At 35.6% G+C, this 23,169-nt stretch overlaps 1 protein-coding gene across 1 annotated transcript in view; it reads left to right on the top strand.

The window, feature by feature from the left end:
- The window catches only part of ST8SIA4 (ST8 alpha-N-acetyl-neuraminide alpha-2,8-sialyltransferase 4), a 50,938-nt gene that overhangs the window by 18,493 nt on the left and 9,276 nt on the right, over positions 1-23,169 (top strand). Inside the window, exon 4 of the mRNA XM_054003687.1 lies at positions 8,098-8,391. Coding sequence (XP_053859662.1) covers positions 8,098-8,391 — 294 coding nt within the window. The remainder of the gene's footprint in view (positions 1-8,097; positions 8,392-23,169) is intronic.

Here is a 23,169-nt window from a genome sequence, read left to right as displayed (position 1 = left end):
TTTTTTCAAATAATTTTATTTGACATTTGTGATGAGACCTATGCAAAAGCAGAGGCCATGTTCAGTTTTGGAGTAATTTGGTTAAAACCAACCAGTCAAACAAATCTTAGTAAATATATTGTGTCTTTTTCTTGTGGTGACCCCACTTCTGGAAAAATTCCTTTCATTTCAGTAGGATAGTATGGAGAAGGGGCCTGTTGAGTAAAGCTTTTTCAGTAGGTTAGGGCTCCTCTGACAAGAAACAGCCATGAGAAGATATTAGTTGCTTCTTTCTTTGTATTGAAGTGCCTAGTTTATAGTTTATATGTTACAACTATTCTTTTCCCACTGGAGTTTTTCCTGGTGACTCTGCCAGCATTTAGGAACCAAATGGATGTTTTTGCCATGAGTGGTGATAAAATTTTGCTGGGCAAATGCAATTCTATTTTTCCAGCATACTTTGTACTTTGACTTTTGTTTTTTAGCTTGACCACCCATGTGGTTAGTGAAGTTGACATGAAAAACCTTGTCGTTTTTTGTTGGTTTTTTTTTTGTTGGTTTTTTTTTTGTTTTTGTTTTTGTTTTTGTTTTTTTTTGTTTTTTTTTTGTTGTTTTTTTTGTTGTTTTTTTTGTTGTTTTTTTTTTGTTGTTGTTTTGTTTTTGTTTTTTTGTTTGTTTGTTTTTTGAAAGGAAGGAATACGTTCTTTCACAGATGTCTTGGTTTGCCCTGTGCATAGGTGAGGATAATCTGATTTGACTTCCTCCCTAGCATATAGATTTTTATGGGCAATATGTGAATACTTCTGTGATATGCAAAAGCAAGCATCATATGTGGTATGAGCAGAAGACAGCAGATATGGTCAGGCAGAAGAAAAGGACAGACCTAATTATACTGTGGAGGTGTGATATCTTATTTCAGGAGAGCAATTTAAATTGTGTGTTGCTCTTTCAGGTGCTAGGAAAAAAAAGCATTATAAATTTGTCAGAATAAAGGTATTTAGAATATTAATTTACCTATGTTCTGGAACTTGGTTTTTGTAATTCATATCAGCTTTTATCTTCAAATTTTTTTTTAGTACACCTTGCTTGGACCATGGCCATCATGGCAAGTAGAGCTAAATCCTTGGAGCCAGCATATCTACTGAAAGCAAAGTTGCCAATTTAACACACATATTTTAAAGCATGAGTCTTCCTCTAAAAATAACATCTGAATACATCATGATTGGCTCATTAGACCCTTTTCTGAACTCAAATGTGGCAGCTCTATTTTTGCTTTCTGTTTCTTCCTTAAACTTGTCATACTATGTTGGAACATTAAATGAAAGCAGAGGAAAGCCATCATCTTCCAATGTTCTTGCTCAGGGATTTGAGTGTCTGAGAAGAGGGGAGATTTGGTGAAGTTGTTCCAGTCAGCCAGGTATGAGTGGTCTCCACCTCAGGAGAGCCTTGGAGAAGGTTTGGAAGGTTTGACTCATGTAGCCACATTTTAGGGTTGTTTGTGTGGTGTTGTTTTTGTTTTTGTTTTTTTTGGTGTGGTTTGTTTTTTTTGTTTTGTTTTGTTTTTTTTTGTTTTTGTTTTTGTGGGTTTTTTTGGTTTTTTTTTTTTTTGTTTTTGTTTTTTTGTTTTTGTTTTTGTTTTTGTTTTTTTTCCAGAGAAGTTAGTCCTTAAGTAGGATTTAGGATTTAGGAGGATACTTAAGGACAGAAGTCTAGAACACTCAAGAAATACCAGCAGAAAGTGACTTCTCTGCACCTATATACAAATGATCATGGGTTCTAACGAGGCTGCTTGAGTAAATACATATCCTATAAGCATCCAAATGCAGAGCAGATACATTTGCAGATACAGCAGATTCAGATTAGTCTGAATCTTCTTTGAATCTTCTTATCACTATCCTGAGAAAAAAAGGATACTATTTTTAAGTTACTCTGAACCCTGTGGTTGGTAATACAGAGTCTTTAATTTATTAGTTTTCTAAATGGTTGGAACCTCAGGAACACTATGCTTTTTTTTTTTTTTCCATTGACTGTTTTAAGATGTGAAAAGGTTCAAAAGAGTCTTAATCTAAATAACTAGCTTTTTAGCTGTTATCTATTTTGGAAAGTTCAAACTACTGGTGTTTTCTATATTCCATTCTAACAGCCCCAAAGTGCTTATCCAAAACAATGAAAATCATTTTTTTCTGAATTTATTGCAAGGGTAATATTTTTTTAACCCTTTCTGTCCTGATAATGTTGCAATTTTTTTTGAAATTTTCTGTATCAGAATTATAATAATTATGTGGGTCATCATAATTACCCTACAGAATATGCTCTTTATAGATAGTAATGTGTAATGGTATTTTCACATAAAATGGCTAAGGCAGAGGTGGTCAGGATACTGCTAATTTCCATTTCTTAGTTTTTCATGCAGTAAAATATAATTTTTAATATTTCACTGCTGTAGTTTTTGTGGGATTTTTAAAATATTTTTTTTATATATGCAAAAAACTTTCAGTGATAGAAATTCATTGCTTTATTTTCTTGTCAAAGGAGTAGTACTGGGAAGAACAGCAAAACTAATCCATATGTAATTTTGCAGCAGGACACACAATAAAGATATAAATAATGTGTTTTGCAGCTCTTTCTAAAATGCCATTTAGACTTTTTCTCATACTCCACTATGCTGTGTCAGTTGATAACTTGGATTTCAGTCACTGCTGTTCAGGGAGATACTGGGAAGAAAGAATTTGTTGATTAGAAATACAAGTTCTAATCTGGACAACAGGAATCAATGAAGTTTTTTAGCAGGTGATGTTACAAAAACCATCTTCATACTGAAGTAATAGATTCAGTATTTTTGTGAACTTGTGTTGTGAAAGGATGTATCAAGTCAATATTCTACATGGCACATACTAAAAAACCCTCATGATTGTTGTATATTAATAGAATCTGCAATGCTGTAACTAAGCCTCTAACCTTGCAGTTCTCATGAAACATCTTCTGTCATACCATGGATAAGAACTGAGATGAAGTGGGTATGTTAGGGGATTCACTGTTACTTCAGATTCCCATGGTTAATTTAAAGCAACTTTAATTCTTTTCAGTAGCCAAAGAAGTATGCAGAATATGTGAGAATCCATACACTTTACTAATAATTGCATTTGTTGGGGGAAATAGGAAGTTTGTGCATAGATTTTTTTTTGTAAATTTCTCTTTTTTGGGCTTTTGTGAAAATTACTACAGCACTGCTGCACACCTTAATTTGGAGAGCCGGGTGAGAAGATATGCTATATGCACACGGGTATTAGGGCAGTGTGCCTCTTGCATGTAGATTGAGTGTAGTGCAGCCATGAGATTTTCTTCAGTCTTGAACTCCTTTTTTCCTCTCCTGCTTTTTAAGTCTTTAAGCCTTCCTCAAGCCTTTAATTTTTCTTTCATATCCAATTATTTCTTAAAAATGACATGAACCACTGAACTCAAGATTACTATTTTGATTCTTTCAAGAATTTGGATATGAATCTAGATACGAAACCTTGCAGGCTACTCAGTAATGAGTGTGTGTTATTGACACTAATCTAGTGAAATGCCTTATGTTTCAGAAAGGTTTAATATATCTGCCAGCAACAATCTGATTTTTGGTTTTTGTCTTCTCAGAATGTATGTGTTTATTACTGTGTAACTGATATTTTTTGCTTTGGTATGCATAGAGAAGATATTAATGAAACAGACCATCAGTATAAAGCATTTCTTTCCCATGGCTTTATAGTGTTTTAAAGTACTTATTTCAATTTGTAATCCTCAAGTCCACCAATTGTTAGAGGATTAAGACGTGTACAGATTCATGTCCATTTCTTGCATTATTCTACTGTAGGTAAAGTATTCTTTTGGTTCTCAATGTCAGATAAAATTGAAATAATAGCCATTTTACTCAAGGAAATTTTAATGGCTTTTATTTAAAATTAACTTGAAATATGATCTATGAATACTGTGTGCTGGACCTTCGTATTCATATACATGATCTGTATACTTATTAATGACAAAGCAAGTTGAACTGAATCTCTGAAGAATAACTGACTTCTCATTTGAGCCTATTTTTTATGATTTTGATTGCATTATTTTCTTTGTTAAGCTCTGCTTTCTAAAAGACTATTTATGTTACAGTCATTTGGGCCATAAAGATGACACAGCAAACCCAGGGATGATCACCCTGTTTGGTGAAAATGTGGTATAGGGGCACCTACTCCATTCCTCATTTTTTTTCTCATGGCATACAACTCCAGCAGCCATTAACAGTTTTTTTCCCCAGATTTTGTTCTTGCCATATCCTGGTTGGATAGGTTTTCAATCAGTGAGACTTTTTGGTCTGTGTGTCTTAGTATCTCAGTTGTTTTATGCGTGCTCAAATACTACATGATATTTCAGACATGATCTAATTTTTCCCTTTTATCCCAGAGCTCTTTTTAGTGATAGCATTGCAGTGCATTTTTCAGTTCAAAATCTTCTGTTGTCACACTGAAAGCTCATGTGTGGGAACCCCTGTATTTTTACTGGGAATATGTTATAGGTATATTTGCCTTTTAGTATTATGCATAGTGTTTAGTTAGGTGCCTCTGTAAGCTTAGAAATTTCCTAAATAATATAATTGATGCTTAATACTAAGTTTAGAGTAACCACCTTGTTGAAATAGCTGTGCTGAGGTTTTGTCTGTGGTCTGGTCTGATGCCATGGGAAGAACAGGTACTGCAGCATTAATTGGAGGTACCATGGATATTATTGCTTATGATACTAGCAATCACATGAATTATGAATGCTTTCCATACACTTAGGTCTTTTTCTAACTCCCCTCTCTAAAATATATAAATCTTTGTCTCATTAGACCATTTTCTAAATACTTCTGCCATAGATAGTGCTTAGAAGATGTAAGGGAAGAAATAAAAACTAATTATTTGCTAGTTTTGTGCAAAGGAAAGAAGTAGAAGTTAGAACTTCTGATTAAATGCTTTTATACTGATAAAAATACCCATGAGATTCTTTGTTTCAAACAATATACTGAAACTGAATTTTTATGGGAAAAGCTATCAAAGGAACCCATGAAAACCATTATTTTAGACAATCATTTTTGCTGGGAGAATGCTCATTCCATCTTTTTGTATGGAAACAGTCAATAGCTTGCTCAGGGGAAGGAGATCTAGGACATTTACAAACCTTTTTATAATGTGATATATTACCGATACTGAAATTCTTAGCTATTTGCTTAATTAAGTCAGTCTTCAGTGCTCAATGTATCTCTTCATTACTATTCTTTTATTCTCAGTAACAGTAGCATAGCAAGTTTGTCTGGCTCAGCTTTCATGTGTAGTCTGCTTACTTGCATGCTAACATGAAGACAACACTAAGGTTGTTTTTAGAAGGAATGGAAAATGATGGTATGTTGCAAGAAGTTTGTCCGTATGTTACAAGGTACTAATAATGTGGCATGTGAGAAAGAGGAAATTCAGTAAATTACAATCTTCTATATATTGTTCCTTAAAAAAGTTCAAGAAAATTATGGTTTTATTTATGGTGAATAAATCCCTAGGCATGTAATGCTTTTGGTGCAGAAACACGCTCACTCATCTCTGTTGTGATTATATTTGGCATTCTGTGCTTTACGGCAAATTATCTAGAATTAAAAAATACAAGGGAAGGATATTGCTTTAATTATTTAAATGTTGTTCAGTTAATAGGCTTCTTCATTTCACTTAAAAGAAAATTAGTATATGTATGTTTGCCTCTGAATGTAAAGTTTTCTTGAAAGAATCATGAGAATTGGTGGTAGGTCATTGACATCTTCTAACAAAATAAACTTAAAAATTACAACAGCAGTATGAAACTGTGGCATAGCATAAAGATGTGTTAGAGGTTAAGGTAAAAGTTCCAGAACAGGTAAAAGCTATATACACACACTCAGGTCTATATACAAATACACAATAGCCAGTTTCATTAGCCGTGAAACATATAAGAAATATAAGGATAAACTTTTTAGCCCAGCCTGTTGCACCAGGACAAGGTGCAATAATTTTAAAGTGAAGGAAGGTAGATTCAGAGTAGTTATAAGCAAGAAATGTTACAATAAGGGTGGTAAAGAATTGTAATCCTGTTGTTACTGAATGTGTTTGGATTTCTCATTATTTTCTGAAGTTATGCTTGAAAAATCTGAATATGAGATAAGTTACAAATTTATATTGCTTATACTGTATACCTTTTTAAAATACATATTTGAGTTACTGATGTAGCAGTAATGACAGACGATGTATGCATATGGCATACAGCTTTTTAAACATGGTGATGCTGGTACATTATAGTCTGTTTCTCAAAGCTGGGTTCAGAAAGAGCAGGATTTGCAATGGCAAAATCTGTCTTACATTTTTCATTAATAGATTTCATCACACGTGTATATGTGACTACTAAAACAAACCCACTATACAAATCCCTTATTATGTTGTACAGACTGCCCTTAAAAGAGTTATTTTCAAAAGCAGGAGTAATTCAGTCAGTTTGATTGTTTGGTTTTAAGTACTTGGTTTGATTATTTTATCACATTTATTTTTAGATTTTAAAAAATTTTAATAAAGGCAGGTTGTAAGTTCATGCATTAAGGTTTTCAGAAGAAATTCACAAAGCTAATATTAAATTCAGTGGGAGTTTTTCTCATGCCTTTACTACCATTTTCTAGAAGATACCACTCTTAGCAGCCTAAAATACATGCAGATAGTTTGTGGAATAGATGCAAAAAGATAATGAAGAATGTAAATCCATTTCCTTAGCCTACATCTGCCCACATGTTATCAGAAACTTGGACTTCGTTATCTCCTAGGAATATATTTGCTTTATAGTCTTCAGAACGTCTTTCTGAAGAAGGTAGGACCACTTCTTAACCTGATTATTACATAATGAAAATTATTTTCTGGGTAATTAGTATTATCAGACTGGACTCAGTCATCAGTTGATGTTAAGTAATGCTGACTTATTTTTATGACATTGGACATCTGGCATTAGAAGAAACTAGTGGATAAAAAATTGCAGAATTAATGGGATACTTTGTTTATATGAGGAGTGTGATAATGTGCAAATGTTTTGGAGGGGCTTGTTCCAACATTGCTTCTTACCATCCTTTACCTCAAACAGAGCAGTCTGTTAAGTTATGAAAATATTGCTGTGTCAGGGTATGTTTTTGGGGTATACCAGCTACAGGCTAATTCATTGAGGATGTTGTGGAAATTATTTGTTTCTGTCACATTATACTGGTTGCTGAAGTCAAATTTCTGAATTTTGTCACCTGCATTCAACGCATATGTGGGATTACGTATGTGTGTATTTATGTAATTGAGGTAAAAATCTGCTGAACAATGGCATAATGAGAACTTTTCAACTCTAGGAAAAAGGCACAAAGCTACCGCAGAATTAAAGAAGGTTGAAAATGGGATATGAACAAAAACCTGAAAGTTTAATACTTTTTTCTAAAAATTGCAGTTCTAAGTCAAATAAAAATACTAAATTTCTAAACATCTTACCAACTGCAGTGCTAATACCAAAAACAAACATGCTAAAAACTTATTTAAAGATGGGGTAAAGCTAGTTTGTAAATAATATTTAAATACTGTGTTATAAGTAAAGGAAAATAGAAATGCGTGGACTAAACTGTATAAAATATGCCATGTTTTGTTAGCATGGCTTTCTTTGTGTGAGAGCTGTTGGCAACATGATGATAAACAAATAATGAAAGGTAATAGGTTTAAGAAAGCATATTATTCACAAGTGCTGCTTTAGATGTTGATGCAGTCTAGAGCATAATGATATGGTTTCTAAATGATTCCAAAGAGGGGTATTTTTTTGTCACAGCATGCTGTACACTTAATGTTTTTAAAATTTTGTCTGATCCTTGTCCAACTTGAGTAAAATACTATGTATTATCACACCTTTTATACTGATACTTTTTCTCACATTAATTTGAATTGGGCTTGCATGTTCCTTTTTCGCTTTCTAAAAAAAAAAAAAGCTTTTAGCTTTTCTTTTAGCTTTCCCTTCTTGCACACATTTTTCTGAGTTAATGTTTGATATTTATTTTCATTTTTCCATTAATTTCTTCCTCTTCAGGTGCAATCTAGCTCCTGTGGTGGAGTATGCTGCCGATGTGGGAACTAAATCTGATTTTATTACCATGAACCCATCAGTTGTACAAAGAGCATTTGGAGGCTTTCGGAATGAGAGTGACAGAGAAAAATTTGTGCATAGACTATCCATGCTGAATGACAGTGTCCTTTGGATCCCAGCTTTCATGGTCAAAGGTGGAGAGAAGCATGTGGAGTGGGTTAATGCATTAATCCTTAAGAATAAATTGAAAGTGCGAACTGCCTATCCATCACTGAGACTTATTCATGCTGTCAGAGGGTAAGTGTATGGAAAAGACTGATCTGTCCTCAGCACAATGAAATCATAACTAGAATTCCTAGCAGGCAGATAAAAAGATGAGTGTCAAAAGGAGCATTTTATTTCTCCTATTGATTTAATGGCTTGCATTTATGACAGGTTTGTTTGGTAATAAGTGGCAACTCATTTAGCCAGCTCTGCTGCAAACAACTGAAATGCATTTGCACAATAACTTTTCCAATTGCACTTTTACGTAAAAAAATGTATCAGCATTTTGTGATAAGCTAATCTTAAAAATAGTCTGAATTCAGTGTACAGTGAAAGTGCTGCATGTCTTCTTTGGGAAACAATTGTGAAGATAAAAAATACAATTAAATACATCAGGGGTAAGGAAGCAATGCTGTAAATTATGAGGCCCAGCAGATCTAAAAGTACTGAGCTCCTTCATAAAATGTCTAGGATTTGGAGCAATCTTTCTCCTTTTGAATTTGGCCAGATGCTTGGGCAATTCAAAAACATTGATCAGAATCACTGAAAATGTTAATGAAACCACTTATTAGAAAAAAGTTGCATCCATGCTTTAAGCAGGTATTTTTTTTTTAACCCCATAATTTAACAAAAATGTCAGATGAAGTCTCCAATGTCTTTGTAACTACTATATATAGGTCTATGCCTGAAACTATATAGGTCTGTGCCTGAAAATCATTCAAAAGACGGTGGTAATGCAATGTGTTTGTACATCAAATTATGATAGTATGGTAATATTCAGCTTGAGTTCCTTGAAATATGCTGTTTGTGGGGTTTAGGAAGATGCCTTAAACTATTGCTATTGGCTTGAACAACAGTTACTGATTATGTGGCTGTTCTTATTGTTACAGCAGCAGAGATCAGTTTAGAAGGGATGTTTGAGCCGTTATCCCAAAGTAGTATGAGAATAAATCTTAGGCATAAATTATTCTTCAGGATATTTTGCTATGTGTCATAGATTAACTTTTAAAACCTTTATTACTTAAGTTACTGTGTTTTGTTAGACATTTAGACTTTAGTTATTTATGAGCCGTGAGTGTGTTGAATTTTCAAGTACTCAAAATGTCTGTCATACGTAGTTACAGTCGTTTGTATGTGTATATAAACCTGAGATTGCCTCCACTTCACAAACAACAGTTTTAATTTCCATCTGCTAAATCTGGGTAAAATTATCAAATGTGAGTGGTAATTCAGAATGTGCAGTCTTTAACTGGCCAATTTGATGGTCCTTTAGGGGGATTTGTCTTAAAAATGTATTAGTACCTACATTATCTCTCTGAATGAGGCAACAAAAGCTCTGCCATCTGAATTGTTGAAAATTTGGATTAAGTGTATTTTAGATTATACCTAGCAGTGTCATCTAATATGACTGCATAGATTTGTACAATTGTTCAATCTGCAGTTTAAACTCCACAGTAAATTTAAATTGATGTCGAGAGCTCTTTGATTTAATGAACCTAAAATTTCATTAAAATATGGAGATATGGTGAATTTTGGGCAAAGTAATTTCATATCTAATAATGAATAAGGTTCATGATTCCAACCTCACATATTAAATACAAATAGAGAACATCTTATGCTGAAGGGTGCAGGCTCAAGGTTTGAAAAGTATTGTCCGTATGCCTTTTAATATGCATCAAACTGTCAAATTTTTCCTTCATTAACCTTTAAAGCATATAGTGTTAGGTACTTTCTAAGGACAGAACATAAATTTTCTTAGACTTCTGGTCTAATGAGGCTAAATTCTTTATTTCTAATGCAGTATAAAATTATATCAGACTTTTATCTAGTAACAGATCAGTTTGGCTACAATCACAGCACTGTACTGAAATTCTCACTCCTGTTCTTCTTTCTCTTTTAATGAAAGAAACTTTATGAGCTTCATAGTGTTCCAGAGCTGCTATTGATCAGGTAGTCTCTATTGATCAGTTGACTGCATTCTGAGATAATTTATAAAACTTTTTCTTCTGTCCATTATGCATTTTTTGGGTTAAAAAGAAGGTAATGTGTTCTTGGAAAAAGAAACTGCTGTTTTGCTGATATCATGATTTATCAAGCTGCTGTGAGTGATAGATGCTCCTCTAGAATCTCAGAAGGATTTTAGGTTTTAAAACCAGATTATATACATACAAAGTCCAGCATGATAACTACTTTTTAAATGAGTAGTATCATAAATGGCCATTGTATTCAGATTTTTTTTTCTTCAGTAGATTTAGTTCAAGTGGTTACGTGTGATCATTTTTCTCTATTTTGCTTTTTCACTTCTTGATCAGTAAATTTTGAATATTAAATTTTGAGAGCGATTTGGGAGCCATTGCATGATTTTTTTCTCAAAGTGTCTCTAAAAGCTAATATATGGAACTTTTAATGTCACTGTGCACATATTGACAAAATACATTAGGCAATCAATACATGACAGAGTTCAAGATGGAGCTAAGATCTTTAAGTTAACATCTTAACTGATTCAAAACATCTACTTGCTCTTTAATGTCATTGCCAAGAAGTTTAATTATAAAGTAATTATAATGAACAAACCACATAATTTCTTTTCATTGACTTAAATTACTGATTTCAGAAACTTTATTAAGAAGGTTGAGATTTAATGCTGAACTATTTGATTAGGATTATTTGTAGTAATACTTTCCAAATGAAATGATACTCTCTGAGGTGTGGAAAGTGTCTGTCTAGAGGCTTGTCTCAGTAGCAGAGCTGTCACTGAATATGGATTAAACAGTGGGCAAACAGGAACTGAGCCTGCTGGGGTTAGAGTCCAGATCATACTTCTACTGGTGGCAGACAACCAAACTCAAAAGTAGGATCAGCAGGATGATCTGCTATGGATCCCACCTCATGGATCTGTGGAGGGATTAGAGAGGATTCCTGGGCCTAAACATGTAGTTGGTGCATTAAGCAGAGGTCAGTTAACTCCCAGAGCCTTGCACAGCTTGGGTTTTTTTTTTTTTTTTTCTGTGCTTCTTCTGGTGAATATTTGAAGACGTCTGTTGAGGAGGCTGAACACCACCACCCCCTTGCCCTGACAAACAATACAGATTCAAAATACTCTAGTTTTCTGTGAAGTTTTTTCTTGTATTTGCTCTCCTAAATCCACAAAACAAAGTTCTCACGCTCATCTTGATGAATGTTTTCTTGGCTGCTCTTCCAACTGGAGGCAGTAGGAAACTGGATATTTTGAACTATTAGTCACTCAGTGGCAGTATCACTGAATTTACTTCACATTAGATTCCTTCCCATCTTCTGGGTATGGAACAGTTGTGTGGACATCCTGTGGGATTTGCCTGTGCTCTGTTTATTTCCTCTGTGATCCTGCCTGTGAAAGAGCACTATTATCCTGCATTAAACATGGCAGAACTCCCACTGAAACCTCTGCATTTTGTCTACGTAAGAAGTATGCTGTACCTATTTATTGTCACTTCTCAGTGCAGGGTCTCTTTTTCTTTATTAGTCAAAGCAAGTAGCTACTCTCTGGATGTAGTGACCTTTTGTGTAACTTTACCACATCTTCAGAGTTCTTTACTCTGGGAATTACAGAGAAAATACTTCCAGAAACTGAAACATGCTGAAATTAAGTAGTTTTCTAGCAACTCTGTACCACGAAACAGCTACTGTGAGTAATCTATATTGCCAACACTTCTGTTTATTTTCTTCCTGCTAACAGACTTCCCTTTTCAGTTAACTGCTAAAATGTATTTATTAAGAAAAGATGTTTTGGAATACATGGATGAATAAATCGCCTGGAAAAAAAAAAAGTTACCATTACACCAAAACCAGAATTCTAAAAATAAATGACTGTGTCTTTTGCATCATGTATATAAATATTCAAAATACTGGGAAAAAAAATCACACTAGCTACTTTTCAGTGGAGTACAATTCTGGTTTTTATATATGTGGATGTTAAAAATAAGAGTTTTACATTAAAGTACCCTTGTGCCCTAGCTTAAGGTATCCTTGGAACTTGCTTTGTTTAAGTTATACCCATATATATAAATTATTCCCATATATATATATGGGAAACCACATAGTTTGGATTTTAAGAACCTAATCTATTGTGTAAAGTTGTTAGTCTAATCCCAATATCCTGTCCTATGTGGGAAGCGATGTTCCTGTTCTTGAAGTGGTGACATTCCAGGGTTGACTTTTCAGTCTAGCAGCTGCTTTCCAGAGTAGCAATATAACCCCTGTGTCTCTTTTGGATATGCCCTGATCTGGTTTAAAGTTTCACAGAATGAGCTTTCATTTCCTTTGCACAAGTTCTCCTATTTTATCACATTTCTGAAAGATTTAGCAAGGTCTGTCAAGAGATATCTTACTTTTTGAGAGTTTTCATTGGAGGCAAGCACAGTTGAAGTAGAGGACATGAAGCAAAATTGACAGTGCACTAAACTGCTTTTTTATATTTTTCACTCCCTGGTCCATTTTGGCAGGTAAACCAAGATAAGTTTATCATGATAATAGGGATATTTCTATCAATTTTTTTTTATTCTTATTTACCTTTTGACAATACAGTTCTGTAAATTTTTGTTTTGGGAGAATTGTTTCATATCTTACTGCGGCAACTGCTTTGTTCCTTATCAGCAATGTTTGTATATCTAACACCAATAAATCCTACTCTTCCCAGATTGAATTTCAGGTTTCAACTAGTGGAGAGCAACAGAATTAGTCATAAGAAAGAACAGGAATGAAATTTTCCGTTTCCAAGTTTTGTTGTTCAGCTTATCTATCATGAGCAATAGCACTCTAATTAATGCTAGTGACTCCTAGGAATTAAGCAGGGAGTAACACATTGTTTATTCATACAGTGTATCTGCAAATTTATATTTGTTTGAAAACTATTTTGGTACTTATTATTTTTAGATTTTTGGTTGGTTTTTAAAATTTATTTTCCCTTACATAAACCTGTGTTTCTGAAAACCATAAAAAAATGTAACTCCAATTTGATAATTTCATACTCCTGTAAAAAAAAACTATAGCTGTGCAATGGAGAAGCAAACTAGAAACATTTTTTGTAGTCTATTTTTGATGAACCAGTAACAGGACAGGAATCCACAGAGAGTGATGTTGGCCATATAGTATTAATAGAATTGAGAATAGCTTCTCTTGGGATTTTTTTTGACACATGAGATGAATTATCTGTTGATTCTGGCTAGAATATGTATGCATGAGAAAATTGTTAGGTTTCCTTCTTTTTTTAAAAGTGGTGTTTCCAAGATAAGACAATAATAAAAATTCTGCTTATTTTTATTTTGATTCTAACGCCTTCCAAGAGTTTTTAAAGATGTGTGCATTTAGTTTTAATCTTACTGATCTTCTATGATGAGAGGTTGTATTAAGCATCCAGCCAGTAACAGGTTTCTTCAAATGCTTAGTTAACTACTGCAGTGATGTGGAAGTAAGCAAACAAAGCTATAGCTATATGCACTATATGATTTGGCCTTTTGCTTTTGTCAGTTCAAGTCATTGGGCTGTTAACATGATGAATAGTGCTTCAGTGAAATAGTACGCTGGAACCAACGTAAACAGTGGTGTCAGAATAGGAAGGAGCAGTTTGGTTTAGTGTCTTCTGTAGCCTTGCTTTTTAATGCATATGAGTTCCTTCAAGAATGTTGAAATGGATTTGTTTCAATCTCTGAATTCTTAATGGTATACAAGGAGAGTTTTAAGTGTTTCAGATAAGAAGCACTGAGAAATATGTGGGGATGTTTTGTCTGGAGTTACCAAGTACTAAGGCTAATGGCTACTACTTTCTTCCCAAACATTTGTACCAAAATGTAGGTGCTATGTGTTCTATTCGTGGGTAAAACATTGTCAATAACACACCAGGGTTTTGAATGCGTCTGAATGGCACTTACACAGCCTCAAAACTTCCCTGTTACCAAAGGAAAATGCCATGCAATCCAGCATCATGCTCAGCAAGCAATGCAACTGTTGTAGCAGAAGAAGAAGTTGGGAGGCAGTCCTTTCATCCACCTAGTAAGCTGTCTTTATTTTGACTCCGGGCTTTACTCGGTTTTGCTCTTCCTGTTCTCTTCCCACCCCACTGAGGAGTGGGGAGGAAAATGAGAGCATCTGGTCTGTGTCAGGCCCCCATGTGAGGGAAGGAATTTGTTTATTTGATACACAAGTTGTGTATCGGCTTTTCAGAGGCTAAGGGAAGCCTGTTAGCCTGTTTCAGTTTACATCAAAGAATTGGAACATGAGAAAAAGTGTGAGCATTGCTCTGTTTCAGACCCTTGTGAGGGTTAGGTCAGTGCTGACATGCCTGGTGTGATGTTTTAAGAACAGAACATGTTTTCAAAGAAAACAACTGATTCATTAGGTGATAAATCTGGACTGTGCTCCTTTGCTGTTGGAAGGCACACCACAGTTGAGGTAGATGCTAGTAGTACTTGTGTTTTGGATGGAATGAGATTTGAAGTCTCTCACCAGTACTCGTTTCCTTCCTATTCTAGACAGAAGTCTTCTGTCTGTCTCCATTGTGTCTCTTTCAACAGAAGTTGCTTCTGTGAATCCTGTTCTTAGGTGTTAAGCTTATCTTTATCCTTATCCTCATATGTAGCCATGAGGACCTATTTATACATGTGTGGGAGGTTAGTGCTGTTTGGATTCACATTAGGAATTCAGTACTATAACACTGCTGTATTGAAGTCCTTTTCTGAGCTCTGTCCTTCTGTCTTCAACAAGTGAATTAATAGGCCATAGGAAAAATTAGGAAAATAATAGTTACTTCTATAATGTGTAAAAGAGAATTACTTTCATTTCTAACTTTTTAAAGCAATATTTCTGTATAGAAATATTATAGTTCCTATAATTCATGAGCACTGCAGAAACAGCTTATTGATGTTTTCTAGTCTGTACTTAGTGGAAGCAAGTGTCATAATTTGCATTTTTGTATCATATCTTTAGTGAAGTAGTCAAAGAAAATGGACTTAGCAAAGTTTTTGTTAGAACTTGCTTTTTCATTTCACATTTTTTTGTACTTTATTGTCTACGTCTGGGATACAGGGGACTTTCCAAAGCAAATGAGTAACCATTTTCTTTTGCAAGAAAGGAAGACCGGTAAAAGAATCTGAGAGAGGGCCATACTGAAAACAAGTACAGCCCCTGGTTTCAGAACATTTTGGAGGCTCACAAGTTGGGGGGTTTTGTTCCCTTTTTTTTTTTTTTCATTTTAGTGTAAGTGTGGGCACACCCACTAGCAGAATTGGCAGAGGGGGAAGTAAATGGGTTGTCACAGTCATACTGAAACCAACACAGTTTATGCTTGTATCAAATTATTTAGCCTCAGATGAAATATAACATACAGATGGGCTAACAAGGCCATAGAAAGATTCATGTGTGGCATGAACTCTACAGGTGAGGCCTTGCCTTTTTCACCTTTTAGTCTATAATGGACAGAGCATTGAAACACCGTAGGAAAAAGGTGGTTTACATAGCTCTCAATGACAAGAAGGTTTCAGAAAATAATCTCAATGTTATCTTTCTTTGCAGAGCTAGCAGTCATTTAAAAATCACTAAAGAGAAATCCTGCATGCTGGCACTGGAAACAAAATGCAGGCTTGACCTGTAGATCACTGGGGGCAGTTGGGATTTCTGCTGCTTACAAGGGGCTTGTCATGACTTTCCAAAGAGGAGTTTATTTGCCGTAGTTTGTGGGTTTCCCCTGGGGATGTTTCACAGATTTAATGCTGAACTATTTAATTAGGATTATTTGTAGTAATACTTTCCAAATGAAATGATACTCTCTGAGGTGTGGAAAGTGTCTGTCTAGAGGCTTGTCTCAGTAGCAGAGCTGTCACTGAATATGGATTAAACAGTGGGCAAACAGGAACTGAGCCTGCTGGGGTTAGAGTCCAGATCATACTTCTACTGGTGGCAGACAACCAAACTCAAAAGTAGGATCAGCAGGATGATCTGCTATGGATCCCACCTCATGGATCTGTGGAGGGATTAGAGAGGATTCCTGGGCCTAAACATGTAGTTGGTGCATTAAGCAGAGGTCAGTTAACTCCCAGAGCCTTGCACAGCTTGGTTGTTTTTTTTTTTTCTGTGCTTCTTCTGGTGAATATTTGAAGACGTCTGTTGAGGAGGCTGAACACCACCACCCCCTTGCCCTGACAAATAATACAGATTCAAAATACTCTAGTTTTCTGTGAAGATTTTTCTTGTATTTGCTCTCCTAAATCCACAAAACAAAGTTCTCACGCTCATCTTGATGTGTAAGAATGTTTTCTTGGCTGCTCTTCCAACTGGAGGCAGTAGGAAACTGGATATTTTGAACTATTAGCCACTCAGTGGCAGTATCACTGAATTTACTTCACATTAGATTTCTTCCCATCTTCTGGGTATGGAACAGTTGTGTGGACATCCTGTGGGATTTGCCTGTGCTCTGTTTATTTCCAGATCCAGAGGCATGATGCTTGCTGGCTCTGGAGTCTATTAGAAAATGAACTGCATGAATTCAGGAGAGAGAGAATAGGTTTGAGAGGATATGGATAGAGGAAGATTTGGTTCATGCATATGTTAATGTCAGCTCTCTGAAGATGTTAGTAGCAAACATCTTTTCCAAATGAATCTCTTAAAAGAACATTAGGCTTCTCACAAGCAAGGATAATACATAAAGACTGGTGAAGAGCACAAAATTATGCCTCAGATCTCTTTTTGTTAACTCATGAAATTGCTAAGCCATTACTGCTATTTTGGTATGATGATCATTCTCTGAAGTAGAGGTGAAAGAGAAGAGGAAATCTGTCTTTCTGGTTTTGTTTTCAAATTCTATAAACTTGTTGTCCCAGATTGAAAAAAGCAAATAGAATACATTTGCCATCTGTATGGCAGTTGTCTTGTGTTGTCTTGTGTTAAGTCCTTATCTCTTCCACAATCAGTCCTCCCTCTGGAGAGATACCTGCTGATAATGGGCCATTGAATGTCCTGCATATCTGATAAGAGCTATAACATCCCCCTGGGAGATGCTCTGCCCAGAGGGAGAAACCAAGCATTCCTACCTGCATATAGTCTTGAGATTCTGGTCCACCAGCAAAGCTTTTTCTGTGCTGGGTTTTCCCAGAGGAACAGCTGCCTCTTCCATTGCCTCTTCAGAGGAAGACAACACCCTTTTTCTACAGGATCACTGCTCCAACAGAACCACACCTGACATTCCAGGAGGACTGCAGCCACAATTCCAATTGGACTGCTACCAGCACCTTGTCCAGCAGGGTGTTAGGTTGTATTTTGACACTGTCAGTGTTGTTTTTGGTTCATTGCATTGTTTATTTTGTCTTTTTATTTTCTTCCCTAATAAAGAACTGTTATTCCTGCTCCCATATTTTTGCCTGAGAGCCCCCCCCTTAATTTCAAATTTATAACAATTCGGAGGGAAGGGGTCTACATTTTTCTATCTCAGGGGAGGCTTCTGCCTTCCTTAGTAGACACCTGTCTTTCCAAACCAAGACACTTGTTCATAATATGCAAAGCAAGTTCTGGACACAAAATATCTGGGAAATGTGCCAATATGTAAACACACTCTATTTCTATAGCACTGATGACTTAAAGTTGAGTAGCTTGAATTCAGACTGAAGATCTCATTTCAAATGACTGCTGGTTGCATGGTTGATGGTAACTTAGTAAAGCCACTGACAATATACAAAGATAATATTGTAAGTAGCCATAAGACAGCTCAGAATTTGTTTAAAGGTTTTGACTCATAAAGTGATAACTTTTTCCTTTTAAAATACTTTTAAATGCATTTACACAACCTTTCTTTTTTCCTTTTCTAAATTTGCATTGTTTTAATCTTTCAGTGGGTATATGGTTTGGTTCAGGATTCCTTTTTCTCTTTATTTGATATATAACAGCAGTAATAAAGTGAAAGATAGTAGATACCTACCTACTATATTCCTGTATTGATGCAGTGCAGATTTAAAGTGTGTGAAACCCACAGAAAGAAAATTAAGCAAGTTGTCCAATGCAGAGGACATGTTTTAATTTTTTTTAATACTAGCCCATAATGGCAAAGTCTTTTGTAATTTTCCTTTATACTTCTCTTGTATATAGTTGTAAGAGAAGATGATACAGAAGGCTGTCACATCAGAAAGCAAGCTAAAGACAGAAAATCTTTGTGGAGTAAAAACATCCATTAATCTTCTTGCTTTTGAAATTTCTCTTGGGAAGTTATTGCTTGTAAAATCAGTAATGGGGTCTGAAGCCTTACACATAGGTGTCATATATTTGTTTTTGATGGATTGTAGAAGTGACTAAAACCAATTTTTTCCTTCGTGTATTGCATGTCCTTGTGAAACCAGTTGATAGGTTTGGTAGAACTCCAGTCACATCCCATTGCATTTAACGGGCATTTTGGTTGGTATTGTTTGCAATGAGCTACAATGGAATAGGATGTGAGCAATGAGCATTCATTCTTTCTTTAAAGACACTGGTCTTTTAGTGTGTGGACTCCTCTGTATTGTTTAAGTGTGCTTTTCATATTTAATGGTTTTTGTAAGGCAATCTGCCACTTTGAGTTCCACAGGAAGTTGTGATGCAGCAAATTGTTTTGGTTCAAACACATTCTTCAGCACATGCTTGTGCATGCTTCAGTGAATGTTTTTGACTGGTCAAAGGTTTTGTGTAACCTTTGGAGGTAGAGGACTAACTTCTTCCTCCTCCATTTACTGAAATAGTATACTTCTATTTGTACGAAGCCTGCCTCTATCAGTTGGCTAATTCAATGAGAACCATGGGGTTTATGATGATGTCTCACTTCTGAGACAAATTTAAGAGAGGACACACTGTAAAGAGTTGTCTCCTCTAAAGAGTTTCAACAATGCCCCTGCACCAATATAAAATTAATACTAATAGAGGAGAAAAAAAAAAAAAAACACAACACTTTATTAACAACAAAATGCCTACAGTGCAAGGAAGGAAAACAACACTGAGCCATCAGAACTCGTGTTCCGCCCCACACTCACAGAGGAATGAAAACCCAAAAATGTCTGAACAATGGAGGAAATATTGGAGGAATACCTCTTTCCAACACATGGTTCAAGGTAGCACCAGCTTTCACTCTGAGGGAAGTGGAGCTTCCACGGAGGAGTTCCAGCAGGAGGCAAAAACCTGGTAGCTCTCTGCTGTTGACCTCCTCTCCACAGCAGTCATGGCAGGCAAAAAAACTGTTCTGGAGCCTCTTGGTGTGTTTTCTCTCCCTTGGCTCCCTAAGGCTTGGGGCTGGAACAGGGCAGCCCTGCTCCTGCCAGTCCTACTCCATTCTCAGACCTGCAGCTGTTGAGTTCACTTCAAGGCAGATGAAAGATTTCTACTGCAACTTCTTCGAGCCAGGGAAGGGAAAAGCTTTTTGCCTGCACCAACAAACCAAGGTAGCCAAGCTCACAGAGAGAGAACCAAACCTTACAGAGCCATGGAACATCTGTGCAATGAGTCCTCAAAATTGCCCATCAAAACCCCCATAAGCTCCCCCTCCCCAGCCCTGCACATACCCAATCCCAGGCCTTAAAGATACAGCAAGCATTTTTGGGCATAAAGCAGAGGGTCATGGAATAGACTATCATCATCAATCATTCCAAGACAGAAAGTAAAATCAATAGCTTTTATAAGTGAATAATCTGCTCTGGTTTATTTCACTGATCAAATTTAAGGTCCTGTAATGCATATTTTCTGTACTAATATCTAAATAGGAGACTTCAGTTAAATTATTATTATTATTATTATTATTATTATTATTATTATTATTATTTCAAAGCAGACCAGATTTTCTTCTATATAAATGAAGTTACATAGAGCTTCAATATAGTTCATATATGTTTATATATATATAGAACTTCAAGAACTTCAAAATGTCTAACAAGTAGCATAGCAATGAACATGTTTTACTGTATCCAGACCTGGTGATAGGCATTATTAACTTCAGTTGTAAAGGGCAGTTGGATACAAGCTGAAAGCAGTTTAAAACTGTTTGTAGTCCAGTGAGTAAAGAGCATCCTGAACATATTCTTAATTTGTAGGCTGCACTTATCAATATTACTTTCAGTATCAGTGCCATTAATGAAATGTTTTCAGATGAGGGCAGAGTACTCATCCTGGGATCATCTTTCTTTTGTAGCCCTACTTAAAATGGAGTTGTTTTCTTTTGCCTACATTTATAACTGTTTTGTTAGGATTGGACCCAGAATGGAAATTCAACACAACTTTTCCTACCAAGCTTTTTCTTTTTTAAGGGTAGATTTAACATGTGATATAAATGATGATTTTTTTTTTTTTTTCAGAAAATGGTCTTTCAAGAATATAGACCTGTGATGTTCTAGGCAACAGATGAATTATTCTGAAGGGATCAAAGGCAGAATTTAACAATTTGAGTGGGCCCTTCCATTATAATTTTCCTGATTCCCTACTATGCATAGGGGACCCTGCATTTTATTCTTATTCTTCATATATTAGATTTTTCTTTGGAACATGACTGTATTTGAATTATTTTGAAAAGAGAGAAAATTAGTTAGATAGGATTTTTTTCTGTTACAGAAATATATTCATTGGCCATTAGCTTAAGAACAGATATTCACTCAGTAGGAAAGACTAGGTCTAATAGTGAAAGCTAGAATTAGGGAAAGTTGCTAATTTTAATTACAGCCCTCCTGTAATATTCTGTTCAAATTTTCATAGAAAAAATGCTAATTGATTATAAGCTGTTGTAATGCCTTCATAAAATATGAAGAATTAATACTTTTTATTATGAATTTTGTGTCATAAAATATTAAAAATAAATGTAAGTTTCTGAAATCTGTATTTTATTAATTTAATCTGAAGTTACTTGTGTGTTTCAAAGCACTTAGCAATATCCCCAGTCACTCTGGTGCACATAACTTTTACAACTGTGCACTAATGTTACATAGTTCTTTTTTAGTCTACTATCCTTAAACTGAATTTGTTATATTTTTGCTCCAACTGAAGATTTTTCCATGTTCTTAATTTGACATGGCTTTCCCAGACAAGCTTTCACTAATCCAGTTGAAGAATTTTATCCCATCAGTTGCTCTCTTTTTACAAACGAAATTCCTCTTTCATTCAATTTGTCTGTCTTTGGCATGGGAGACAGATTTTTTTTTTCTTTGTGGTAATTTTTAGTGGAATATAATGTAATTTTTGTTATGCCCTTACCAATTCCCAGAAAAAGTCAGAATGCCAGGACACATTTTGACAAAAACACGGAAGTTCTAGATTAGTATGAACAATTGGTTTTACATACCCAGTGGCATTGGTTCTGTAGAACCAACTTACTGTGCACAACGTGGGTCAAATTAATTTCTTGGCTGTGGTACCTTTGCTGACTCAGGCCATTATCAAGGTTTCCTGTCAAGGGACTTCTTCAATAGTCTTTTTGAGGCTTGAATAGCTACTCTGAGAAGTATAAGGGCACTTTCAGGAAGGGAATATGGCTGATAGAAAATAGGCTGTTTATTTATCATCCTGCCTGATCTCTGCTTATTAGAGTTGCCCCTGTGGGTCAGGTGGGTTATACTCTTGGGTTCAGATTTCTCAGTTCAGCTCCAGAAACACAAGAGGTCACAGAGTGGGCTTGTGTTGCTGTCGTTCAGCTTGAGGATGGCTACTGATAACAACCTTCCTGATGCCATAGACAAAATCCCTCTCAAGGAAATCCACCAGCTGTCATAGCTGGTCTGGATCAACCTCTAGGTCCATAAAATTTTCCAGTAGTAGGGAACAGCAGCCATGTGCCACCCATAGGTGAAAAAGGAGCCCTAGAAAATGAGTGGAGAGCAAAGGAATTCTTTCTAGCAGTTGTTACCACTCACAGCCAAACTTTTTCTTCAATGGAGGTGTCTACTTTTAGAACAGACCCAGCACGAACATGAGCCAAAATATAAGCTTAGGCTATAAATGTCCTAAAACCTGAAAATATGTCTTTCCTGTAACTGCCTTTTCATGTTGCTGTTAGGAAATGCCGAAGCTTTTCTGTACACTACATATTTGGGGGTGTTCTGGTTTGAAAGCAAAACCAGTGAGAAACTCAGAGTCAGAAATACAGTTTATTAGGAAAAGGAGAAAAAAAAACAAAACAAAACACATGTAATAATACAAAAGAAAAGCCACCCACAGAGTCAGAATAAAACTTGACACCTTTTTGGTTAGGGTGTTGGTAGCAGTCTAAATTGGAAGGGCTGCAGTCCTCCTGGAGTGCCAGATGTGGTTCTGTTGGAGCAGTGATCTTGCAGAAGGGTGTAGTCTTCCTCTGAAGGTCCAGTGGAAAAAAACCCAGCTGTTCCTCCGGGAATCCAGTGAAAAGGCTGAGTCTGGTGTGCCAGAGCATCTCACAATGGGATGCTGTAACTTTTATCAATCATGCAGTGACATTCAATAGGCCATTAACAGCAGATGTCTCCCCGGGGGGAGGATTGGTCTGTGGAAGAGATAAAGAAAACTGCCCAATTAACAGAAGATAACTGCCACACCTCCAACAGATGGCAAATAGAATACATCTTGCCTTGCAATCTAGGACGGGGATTTTGTCTGACACTTTTTCCTACTTTCAAGCTTATTTCTCCCACCTTTCCATAAGTTCCATGTGTGGAATAATGGTAGGTGATCTTATTTTACTGAGTAAAAAATTGAAAATTAGATTTTTAAAACGAAAAGAATACTGTTGTGCCATCTTCAATCTGATTACGAATCATCCCTTTGCTTCATTGCTTCTGTTTAATCCAAATTAATACCAGTACCCTTTCTAGAGAA

This window comes from Vidua macroura, chromosome Z, assembly GCF_024509145.1.
Source record: "Vidua macroura isolate BioBank_ID:100142 chromosome Z, ASM2450914v1, whole genome shotgun sequence".
NCBI classification, from domain to species: domain Eukaryota; kingdom Metazoa; phylum Chordata; class Aves; order Passeriformes; family Viduidae; genus Vidua; species Vidua macroura.
The sequence above is the reverse complement of the archived record's forward strand: the minus strand, read 5'-3'. Positions and strand labels throughout refer to the sequence as shown.